At 46.0% G+C, this 12207-nt stretch overlaps 1 protein-coding gene across 1 annotated transcript in view; it reads left to right on the forward strand.

Moving 5' to 3' along the window:
* Positions 1-510: 510 nt before the first annotated feature.
* LOC124795699 (protein bric-a-brac 1-like) overlaps positions 511-12207 on the forward strand; it is an 837236-nt gene continuing 825539 nt past the window's right edge. Inside the window, exons 1-2 of the mRNA XM_047259779.1 lie at positions 511-1190; positions 1242-1765. Of these exons, the coding sequence (XP_047115735.1) occupies positions 746-1190; positions 1242-1765 (969 nt within the window). The 5' untranslated portion in view covers positions 511-745. The remainder of the gene's footprint in view (positions 1191-1241; positions 1766-12207) is intronic.

Raw genomic sequence — 12207 nt, forward strand, 5'->3', positions numbered from 1 at the left:
AGAGACAGAGTAAATTAGTGGAAGCAATATTTTGTCAGATGAGCAAAAGTTGAGTTTGCACTTGCACTCCAGTTCGCACTCGGTAGCCGTGCCCTGCTTGACACCACCGCTGCCGCCGCTAGTCCTGCCTTTGCCTCGGTTTCCTTCCTTCATCAATAAATCAATAGGCCCAGAGCATCATCATGCATTATGTATGACAGACATCCTCTCATTTCACACCCCCGTATTACATGTACATTTTATATAAATAAATGATGACGGTGGGGGCGGGAGGCGGTGGCGTCGGCGTAGAGGGGTGGTCGGTAGGGGGCGTGCTGGTCGGTGGCGCCAGGGAAGGGGGGGCTGCCCCGCGCGCCACCGCGGGTTTGGGGGGAGGGGAAGGGGAGCCTCGGGGAGGGGCAAGGAGCGCGGAGCGCGCGAGAATCGACCATGTGTCCGGCTGTGGTGGGGGGCGCGCCACGCAGCGCCGGCAGGCGCGACAACGCCGCCAGTCCGTACCGCGCGCGCGAACTCGGCGGAGGTGGAGTGGCACGCTCGCCGGCCTGGACTCTCTGGCTCTCGATAAACAGACTCTGCATCGGACTCTGCTCGCACAGCGCATAGTTGTAGCACCAGACTCTGTTCGTGCGCGGCTCGACCGCATCACTGTTGCGCGTGTGCTTGTGTTTTTTTGCCGGTCGGGTGCGGACTGCGCTCGTCGTCGTCGTCATCCCACGCACGGAACCGTCTGACAGAAGCCACGACGATGCAGCAGCCGCCGCAGCAGTTCTGCTTGCGCTGGAATAATTACCAGAGCAACCTGACCAACGTCTTCGACCAGTTGCTGCAAAGCGAGTCGTTCGTGGACGTGACGCTGGCCTGCGAGGGACACAGCGTCAAGGCGCACAAGATGGTGTTGTCGGCTTGCAGCCCGTACTTCCAGGCGCTCTTCTTCGACAACCCCTGTCAGCACCCCATCGTCATCCTGAAGGACATCAAGTGGCCCGAACTGAAAGCCGCCGTCGAATTCATGTACAAGGGCGAGATCAACGTGTCGCAAGAGCAGATAGGCCCACTGCTCAAAGTGGCAGAGTCGCTCAAGATCCGCGGCCTGGCGGACGTGGGCAGCGGCGGCGGCGGCGGCGGCGGTGGCGGCGGAGGCGGCGGCGGGGGCGGAGGCAGCTCTGGAAGCTGCGAACCGGAGGCGAACGGCGCGTCGACGCCACCGCATCACCACCACCACCATCACGGTGGCGGCGGAGGCGGCGACGCGCCGGGCGGCGCCGGTTCGGTATCTCCGTCCTCGACGCCGCAGCCGCCGGCGACGCCGACGTCGCTGGCGCACGCGGCCGCCTGCAAGAAGCCGTGGGACCTGTCCGCCGAAGGCTGCCTGGCGTCCTCGCCGGGGCAGCGCGGCGCGCACACGCACCCGACGCAGGCCAAGAAGCGGCGGCGGACGTCGGCCGGCGAGCGCAGCTCCGTGTCCAGCCCCGAGGACAGCCCGTCGACGCCGGCGGTGGTGGCGGCCGCCGAGCTTCTAGACGACGTGCCACTCCCCCCGCAGGCGCAGCCGCAGGCGCCGGCCCAGCAGCCGCTGGCGCCGCAGCAGCCGCCCCCGCAGCCGCCGCAGCAGCAGCAGCCGCCGCCCCCCGGCCCCACGCTGGGGCCAGAGCCGGGGCTGCCGCTGCCGCCCCCGCCGCCGCCGCCACAGGCGCAGACCGCCCCGCACCCCGAGGACCTCGAGATCAAGCCCGGCATCGCTGAGATGATACGCGAGGAGGAGCGGGTGAGTCCACGCTTTCTTCACTATCTCTGTTGTCGAACCTGTGTTCACTTCTGTCCGATCCTTTCCTTGCTCACTACATAGACAACTGCGTCGCCATCTTATCAGCGAAGGAGTTATAGACGCTGGCGTCGACTAGCACTGGCCAAACAACACTGTCCTGCACGACACTTCCCTTCCTCTAACGCTTAAACGGCAGACTACTTACGGCATGTGTTGTGAATGTAGAACCGAGCCAAGCTACCTAATCCTAGGATGACACACTATTCTTTGGCACGTTCCTTAAGCAATTCGGCATTCAAATTTAGCTCCCTGCTCGATTTTTAAATAACTGGACGGTTCGCTTTGTGTCCACCTCATCGGACAGAGTGAAGAATCCGCGACAAAACAGTTAATAGTTTGTTAATGATTACCGGTGAATATTTAGTGTTTTTTTAATTATTTTATTCAATAATTGAATACGAAGAAGGCTCAGTTGTGTTTGTTACTTCTTTATAAAGGAGCAGTAACTGCAAATCAGTTAGCAAATGAAACATCAGAAAAGCTGTTGCGTGTCTGCTGATGTTGTGTACGCTGTGGATTTCAAATTCTATATTGGAATTCGATAATGCGAGAAACAACAGTGTGTCCCGATGTAAAATCCTTTTATAGCTGACTGTTGTGAGGCTGTCGTACGTTATCTCCCTCTTCAGTGTCTCCTAACAATATGCAGAATATACCGCTCTTATCAGACCCGTTATCTAATACCGCAACCTCCGTTACGTCGGATATTTTATTTTCCTTATGTTCCAATGACAGCCATTACCTGCAAACAATGTCCCAGTTTAAAAATGGTGCGCATAGTACAATTATTTGGGGGGCAATATTTGTTTAAAATTTGTAACCATGGACGCTACGTTACGAGAATTCTTTCTTAAGAATGTCCAGACTTTGTTAGAGTAGTAACAAATACCTTTTTCATCTACTCCAACAACAGGTAAGACGAAAACGTACACCAGAATCTCGCAAAAATTCGTTGCTTGGTAACAAGGAAAACATTGCAGAGGAGTATTCATATCTACTTGTGTGACTGAAGTGAATTGCATCTCCGTTCAAATTCTTACAATATATATATGGTAAGGTTTTCTTTTGCGTATACCAACGGGTTGATAGTTCCAGTGAATTTTCGTGTAGAGCAATATGCAACACGAAATTTAAACAATTTTCTAATACTACTGTGGCTAATCATTTGATTAATATTGCCGCGGATACAATGTATATAACACAATCTCCGCCTAAGATTGGGCTACCTAACAATGGAAAGTGGCACAAAGTTGCAATGGTTTTCGTTAAACTACGAACATTTGTGACAGACGCCGTTCATTAATGCCAATTTCTCGTTGGCCATTTCCTTTTTGTTGTAATTAAGCTTTTTCTATTGTCCAGCCATTATAATCAGGGAGGTGTGCTCGTAAGATACTGGAAATCATTGACTGTTACCGTACAACTTAATTGCAGTTCATCATTTTATGCATTATAATTCCTAAGAGACTAGAAATTATTTGAAAACTAATTTTGTTTAATCGTAGGAAGTAGAGTGTTTGCTGATTTTCGTACGATATTTTTTCAGTCTCCTCCGTCTTCCAATTGTTTTCACAGTGGCAGACATTTTCGTTGATCTTCAAGGACAGGGAAGAGTGAGCTATCAATCGCGTGTTAATGGTGATCAGTCTCATCGTCTCGTTACATGTCTCTCATCATTTCTTCCGACGCATGCAGAGCGTTTTCGTATGTTGTATATTTTTCTACGAGAGGCGGAACACGCGTAAACATTGTTTTCAAGTTATCCGTATTCTAATAGATCACAAAATGTATTTCCCGAATGCAAGTTTACATTTCAGACGGAGTTCAGACCTGTATCGTGACCATCCTCCAATCGAATCGCTTACCGTTACGAGCATGCAGACAGAAGGGAATTGAGAGGTGACAGTTCTTCAGATCGTTTCAGTGACTACGGTATAAGGACGTCTAACCAAGTAGCGTGCTACGTGAGTGGCACTGTGAACAGTCCCCGGCGCCGGGACTCGGCCCCCGCGGCCACGTGTGCGGGTCGTCAAGGCGTCGGCGCGGGGTGCCGCGGCGCGGTGCGGCACGTGTTTTTCGGAGCACGTGTCGGCCGCGGCCAGCCCACCCACCGCCCCGCCACCTGCCGCCTCCGAGCCGCGCGTTTTAAAAAAGCTGCCGCCGCCGAGCCGCCTCTCCGCCGGCGCTCGCTGACGCTACTGCCTTGCCGCTCACAATATATCGCGCCACTGCAGTCTTCTTATAATCGCAATTTCTTCCCGCTCATTTATTTCTATTTCCTCTGTGTCGTAGCACAGTAACGGCGCGTGTCTCCTAGTATGCCTTGTTTTTAGTGCTCATAACGTTACAGTTGTTATTTACGAATTCCCATGAAGAAGGCTTAAAGACATTCAGGAGAAATTTGGTGAGTTGTTTAGGTTGCCGATGAATTTGTAATTATGTAAATCGACTTGAAGATCGATAAACCAGAACTAATACGTTCTTAAAATGAGTTTGTAAGACGACAGTCAACAAAAGTAAAGCGAGGGTAATCGATTGTAGTTGATTTAAATTAGGCAGTAGTAAAGGAATTAGATTAGGAAATAAGACACGAAGAGTAGTCGGGTTAGCCTTTTTCTATTTGGGCAGTGGGCATAGCAAGAAGAGCGTTTGTGAAAAGAGAGAAATTTATTAACGTCAGTTATTATTTAAAATGCAAGGAAGTCTTCTCTGAGGTAGTGGTCTGGCGTTCATCCCTCTACCGAAGTGAAATCTGAACGGTAAACACTTCAGATTGGAAGAGAATAAAAGCTGTGAAAAATGGTGCAGGTTAGATAGGTTGATCGAATAATTAATGCGAAGGTGCGAAAAAAACATGGCGGTGGCAAGAAATTTATGGCACAACATGACCAAAAGGAAGGATCAGTTGACAAGACACATCCTGACGTATCAAGGAATCGTCAGTGTGGTAATGGAAAAAAAAAAAAATTGGCCGGGTAAGAATCGTGTAGGGGGGACCAAGGCTTGACTGTAGTAAGCAGATTCAAAGGGATATAGATTTAACTAAGCGGCGATGAACGGGCTTGCACGTGATAAGAGAGCATGGACTGCTGTAACAGACCAGTCTTCGGACTGAAGACCACTTCAGCAGTTCTACCGAAGATGTAAAAATTTAACTTGTTCGTTCGTCTGACCTCACTGGACTTGTTAGCCACGTTACGAATGCTACCGTCGTCACCCTAATTTAATAAACATGAAATCTAGTTCTCTTTTCAGCGTCCTTTCTGCTGTCGTTCGCGAGCTTCTTGAAAGTTAGTCCTTCCGCTAATCTCTTGACTTAGCGGGACTCGGAACCTCGAGCCTCCAGGAACTAAACAAATACTCTCTCCCACAACCTGCTAACGGCAGCTTTATTACTTTGGAACACCCACCCTGCGCCATAAATTGAGGATTTCTTCTCCCTTCTTCCTCAGGAAAGCGGGTATGAAGTGTCCACCTCGTAGCTGCGCACAAGCGTCGTCTCCTCTAGTATCAGAAATTAACGTGCGTCACACACATTAATATAAAGTGAAAAAAACCTACATAAACTAATGGGTTCATTCCACATCAGCAGAGCAGCAGCCCTCTCCTTTTTAGTGACCAATAACTTTATGGAACTTTCTGTAACTATTAATGACAGGAACGATTCTGTCCATCTGCAAGCCTCTCTCTGAGTTTCCGCAACAACCTTCGTGCTACATAGAATAGCTCACATTTCTGTGCCGCATTATCTGTCTCCTCTTCCTTGCACGGAATGAACTAATGAAACCATTCTGAAGCCTCGCGAATAGTGGTGCAGATATTTATTTTGGTATGTGCTCAATATTAATATGAAAGACTGAAACTCTGGAATGCAGAGAGCAGTCGTTCATATAAGCATACAACGGTCTGGTTCGATTTCAGGCGCTGTGACGATGTTAGAAAATTTTGATTATCTGAAATTAGATCTCAATTGTACCAGGACAGGACACAATTTTTCAAACTTTATAAGCGTTTCGAATGTTCCTCTTCCTTCTTCCTTCTGTAATTTTTGTCCGGGAATATATGCCGCGAAGCTAGTGAACCGTAACCTACTTCCTCTCTCTTTCTTTTAGTCAGCACAAGACCCTTGTTTTTTATTTCTGCCTAGCGCCATTAGGCCAATCTTGTATTCTCTAAAATCGGTAAGAAGTGAATACGAGGCTGAGGAAGCAAAAACGGAAAGTGGTGCCAAACTGATTGAGAAGCAGTTGAAGAAATATCCGGAAAGAATTGAATGTTTGATGGGGTTAGGTGTGAGAGGGAACCACGGATATGACTATAATTTTAGTAGCATAGATTTTCAGTTTTTGGTCAATATTGATGGATAATTCACCCAATATTTTACGAATCAGTACATTATAATTCTTCGTAGGTTAATGATTTTATTATTGAACATCGCATAGTATGGTGAACAACTTTTACGTACAAAACATTTCGCGACGTTGCCGTAAAGCGAGGCTTTAGGGCCCCATTGACAAGGAATGTTACTTCTCATTTTTTAATTTTTTTACAATTTTCTTGTACGTTTTTACGTCTTCTGTTGAGAAAATAAATATTTTGTCATCACAAAAATGTATAGCTGCGTTCTCACTCAATTTATATACTTTGAGGTAAGTACGTTGACGTTAGTGTGTGTGTGTCGCAATCTCAGGATTCATACTGCGGTTGACCCTATTCTATTTATTTTATGAACTGCACCTGTGATCTTGTGAACGTGAAAATTACCGAACAGTACCTTAATTGTGTACCGACTAACACTGAAGAATCCTGTTTCTTGGTGTGTGCGATTCTTTCTTAGATAGCCTATGAGGAATTTATTAACAGCGAACGCCATTGGTAGCGTCACCGGGTGCTGTCTTGAAAACGCAGTTATCGGGAATATTTTAGAGTTAATTGCTCAGATAACATTTTCACCGAAAATTCTTCTGTTGTAGCATTTTAACATCCACTACAATTTCTGCAAGGTAGCGTACAAAGGATGGGCATCGCACTTCACACTACCAACAAGATTTTCATTGGTTTCGTGTACATACATAAACTCTGGTGTAGACCTTAGGGAAGAACTCTGCTAACTGCTGTCTTGGAGTTAGTGATAAACTGGATTTTTTTCTGTTAGATACATGAGCAGTTATTCTTTCTTATAAAAGTGTTATTCGTAATCTTCAGTTAAAGTTTCGGAAAAGTTAAAAATGTAGTTTCCCGGGACAATCCGCGGAGCAGGGCGTAGCCACTGTAATGCAAGTGAATGGCGAAATAATAAGACCGAGCTTTGTTCGTAAATTACAGGTGCCGCACTGACTCGGCTTTATCATGCTGAGATTTTCGCTGTCCTTTGTTCGTGGTTGTCTCTTAACCCGTGATTTGGAAAGTCTCATAAGAGGTATAGTATAACCGCTTACAGTCGCGAATAAAACGAGCTGTTAGTTGAGAATGCATTTTGGGACGCAGGCCTCTGTCTCTGTGATACGTATTAACAGCAGAAAACATTTAATCTAAACAAGGAGTTTCATTTATTATATTTCTGTACTGTTTACGTATGTGTCACGAAACATGTGCGCCTTGAGCTGGCAGAATATTTATTCGTAAAATAAATGGTATATTCCGTTTTGGATTATTTTCAGAAATGCAGCAAACCATTTCTGGAACCCTGTTTGGTAAGTTCTGTTAATCAGTTTCCCTCTCTTGTTTTTACACATCTAAAGATTCAGCATTTCGAAACTGGATTGCACAAACATCTAGTTTCAAGTAAAAAAAAAAACACAAAAAACGCAATGAAATGTACGTTGTATGAGGTGCAGCATGGGCTCCAAAATAGACGAAGGAAAGATATTTATGCGTTGTCACTGCAGACGATTGTGTCGTAACTACTGATAGTGTACCTAGTGTTTACATAAAATAAGATGCAGCATAGTTCCAAAATACACAAAATATTTATGCAGTGTCGTCATTGCAGACTGTTTTATCGTATACTGTTAGTATACCTAGTATATTCAGTGTTTTGTACCTAAAAACCGAAAAATCACATTTGTTACGTACTGAGTGCATGGAGATAAATATTACTGTAATTGTTTTCGTTGGCTTTTAGCGTAAAGTGCACCCAACTGCAGGGCGTACGCTTTTGGTTCAGTTGGACAAAAAATGGTGATTTACTTGGTCCATGTCCGTCGCTGGAAATAGTATTAAGGAACTCCTTATGTTATATTTGATTAAATACAGATCATTTTTATTATGACGTGATTATTTCCATATTTGCCTTTTTCTGAAGTTTCACACACCGTTACTAGTATTTTTATGAGTTAAGCATACCTCGAAAAATACTTTTAGTGTGCTAACAACGCGATTACAGTCTTAACATTATGTATTCTGAGAAACAGAGGCTTAAAAATTTAACTTACCCTGCGATGTGTGCCAATTAAAAATAAGGACGACTCACCATGTGTAATGTCTTCAAAATTTTTTTAAATACTGTATGTCTTAATCACGCATAATATATGGCTTTCTGTCCATCTAGAGTTGTTCAAAAAATGGTTCAAATGGCTCTAAGCACGATGGTACTTAACATCTGAGGTTCTCAGTCCCTTAGACTTAGAACTAGTTAAACCTACCTAACCTAATGACATCACACACATCCATGCCCGAGGCAAGATTCGAACCTGCGACCGTAGCAACAGCGCGGTTCTAGAGCTGTTGTAAGATCTAGTTGTCGGTATTATTACGTATCTAACTCATCATACTGAACTCGTACTGTGGGAGAACTTAAAAAATCTCGTCCGTTTGCCTATATTTAGATTTCATGCGATATACGTAAGTCGCTTAAGGCATGTCGAAAGGGCAAGGCCAATTTCCTTTCCCACCCGCCTCCTCCTCTAAGATTGTAGACCGACCCTAGTGACATTGTCGGCAACAGGACGCTAATCTCAAATCTTTCTTTCTTTGTAACTCATCACATATGCAGGTATCTGAAACAAAGTGCTTATAATTTGCATCATTAAGAACACACTGCAAAGTATTAGGTAGAGTTCTGTATGTGCAACTGTGAGGTGCGTACAGTTTGCTCTGAATGATGCACATATTAAGATACTTACCGTGGCCAGTTAAGAGAGATGATGCGACAGAGCTATTGTACATGCATAAGAACGTCAGCGAGGTGTAATGAAAAATTCGGACCGATTGTTAATATTTCGTGCGATGAGGGCTTTTATTCACTCTCGTGTCAGAAACGTACATAGGTGCACAGTTAATATGTCATATAGTCTTTGACCAAAATTTTGCCACATCCATTCCATTTTCTGTCGCGACAGCGATGAGCGCTGTTGCATGCGAAAGATAATTTATATCGGTGAAAGTCTCTCTGTGTAAGGTGTCTTTTATCGAATTTGTTGCGTCTGCATTAAATTTAACGTTTTGTCGATTCATTTTTGTTGATGTGATCACCTTCAGTCTTTGAGTTTTGTTGTTGTATTCAGTCGTGGTATTTACAATGGGGTAATCACGAAATTTTTAAATAGTCACCTCTAGAAAAAATCAAGCTGCGACCACGAAACATGGAGGTCGTACTAGTCTTTCTTTACGTGTTCACCCTTAAGTGTGTCACACTTTTCCCAGCGGTGGTCCTAGAAGTCCGCGTTTTGGCTCGAAAAACACCTCCTCTTCATTCAAGAACGTCTTCCACAACCGACCATAGTTAAGGTCAGAATATGGCAGTCCACACGAATGGCATGTGTGACTGTGTCTTCCGCAGAAGCGAAAAGTGAACCCTCGGACAGTTTCCCGCAACGCATGCTCTTCACAGCCCCCTTAACTTCGTCAAGAGATGCTGGTAGCGGAGCCCTGCGACAGTTAGCCCCTTATGATGGATAGGCGGCGATGGATCAACATGTTTTCACGTTCCAATGTGATACACCCAGCGCTAGTCTGTTCTCCTTAGGCAGCGAAGGAAATCATCTGTATCAGCGTAACACAGCTGCGACGTTTCCGCTCCTGCCGAAACAATTTCCGACCGGTATTCTACTTTATTAATGCGCTGTTTTATTTTATTTCACTCCGCTAAGGCGTTCTGCCGTACTGGAGCGCTGGGATTTTAGTGTTTACCTGGATTAAAGACCGGTGTATGCAAAGAAATAAAGGATTAATTAGGTAAATATATTTTTTGGAGGTAGCAGAGAGATGCGAGCAGTTGCTGTGGTGCACACGAAGGTGCCGGCAGCTGTTAAGTCTTTTTGTGGCCGGCGCCAGGAAGAGTGTGCCGGAAGCGTCGTGGCGCGCCGTCGGCCGCGGACGGGCGTGGCCCGCGACGCAGACCGCTCTTTGATCGGCCGGGATGGAACATGGCTAATTAGATTAGCCCGCAAACAAAATAGCCCACTGCCGTCGCCGCCGCCGCCGCCGCTGCTAACTCGATTACGACGAAGCCCCTCGGTGCAGCGCGCGCCGCGGCGACTCGCCGGCGCCTCCGCCTTCTCCGCCCCCGCGTCTTTGTCCCTCCGCCCCCGCGTCTTTGTCGTTCCACCCCCGCGACGCGGCCCGGTCGCCTGTTGCGCCTGCTTCCTGCCGCCGGCCCTCTCTGGCTTTCTGCTTCCGGCTGCTCCCAGATCCAGCTGTGTGCGCCGCCGATAACGCGCCGCCGGCCTCTCCGGCACATCTGGAAACGACAAAGAGGACGTTTGGGTGGGCCACGCAGCATGCGTTGCGCCCTAGAATTTCCTCGGAGAGCTGGCTCGGCGAACGATTGCTTGCGTACTTAGGTCCGTACTAATTTTTCTGTGGTTCGCAAACTGTTGCGACATGTGTCGTTGAAGGTCGTATCTTCTAGGGTATTTGGTGGCATCATATTCCTCATCAAATTCCTCCAAACTCGATGTTTTAACACCTCTGTTAGGATCTCCCTTAGTGGTTATCCTAGACTCATGTGTCCACCGATGTTTTTATCGGATAACGAAACTTCTCGCAACGATACCCTTGTACGAGGTGTGATTAAAAAGTAACGTGATTTTTTTCATTTTTTAGGGTTTATCCAACCGATTTTCAAATTTTTTAATCTTGTTGGTTCACATGTTGCTATCGCACGTTTGCATTTTGAGCTGTTTCGAATATTTATGTTATTGTTATTATATGTGTTTTCGAGTGGGCTGAGCATCTGTACTTTCGAAGAAGGTGGCCGGCCGGAGTGGCCGAGCAGTTCTAGGCGCTTCAGTCCGGAACCGCGCGACCGCTACGGTCGCAGGTTCGAATCCTGCCTCGGGCATGGATGTGTGTGATGTCCTTAGGTTAGTTAGGTTTAAGTAGTTCTAAGTCCTAGGGGACTGATGACCTCCGCTGTTAAGTCCCATACCGCTCAGAGCCATTTGAACCATCTTTGAAGAAGGTGGATCAGACAATTTGTACCAAATATTACTTGAGAAATGGAATAAAGTGCAGCACTGCATTCGAAATGCTGACCGTAGATTTTGGCGAATACGCAACGATTGAGACAAGAGCTTAGGAGTGGTATAAACGATCCAAAGAGAGTGGAGAAAACATTGATTTCAATCACTGACGACAATCTGGAAGAAGTAAAGAAAATGGTTCTGGAAGATCGTCGAATCAACTTCAGAGGGGTTGCTGATGATGTCGAATATACTTTGACTTACGCGAGGAAATGTTTTTCGGATGTTATGGGCATGAAACGTGTAACAGCCAAGTTTGTTTAGAAATTTTTGAATTTCGACCAAAAAAGACGTCGCGTATACATTGCTCAGAAATTGCTGAATGAAGTCGACTACGATCCAGAACTTACAAACAAGGTTATAAAAGGTGCTGAAACATGAATAAACGGATATGACATCGAAACTAAGGCCCAATCTTCCCAATGGAAACTGCCTGAAGAAAAATTTGCAAGTTCCATCACATATGAGAGTTGTTCTCACTGTTTTCTTCGAGTACAACCGTATAGTGCATCGTGAATTCCTATTTTATGGTCGTACGGTCAGTAAGGAATACTATCTCGAAGTTATGCACAGTTTGCGTGAAGCAAACCGAAGAAAGCGGCCAGAATTTTGGCAAAACCACTCGTGGAAATTGCGTCACAATAGTGCTCCCGCTCACATCATAATGCTTGTTCGTGATTTTTGCACAGAAAACTAAACCGTTATTTTGCCTTAGCCATCGTATTCGCCCGACGTGTTCCCCTGCGACGTCTTTCTATTCTCGAGGCTGAAGAGAACCACGAAAGGACTCTCTTTTTTTTTGCCAGCGTTGGCACTAGTGTATTATGTCTAAGGGGGATTACTTTTAAGGGTACAAATTTGATGTTGATCAATAAATAAATGAATATTATTTTAGAAAAACATTTGCGTTACTTTTTG

The sequence above is a fragment of the Schistocerca piceifrons genome, chromosome 4 (assembly GCF_021461385.2).
Source record: "Schistocerca piceifrons isolate TAMUIC-IGC-003096 chromosome 4, iqSchPice1.1, whole genome shotgun sequence".
In the NCBI taxonomy this organism is placed as follows: Eukaryota; Metazoa; Arthropoda; class Insecta; order Orthoptera; family Acrididae; genus Schistocerca; species Schistocerca piceifrons.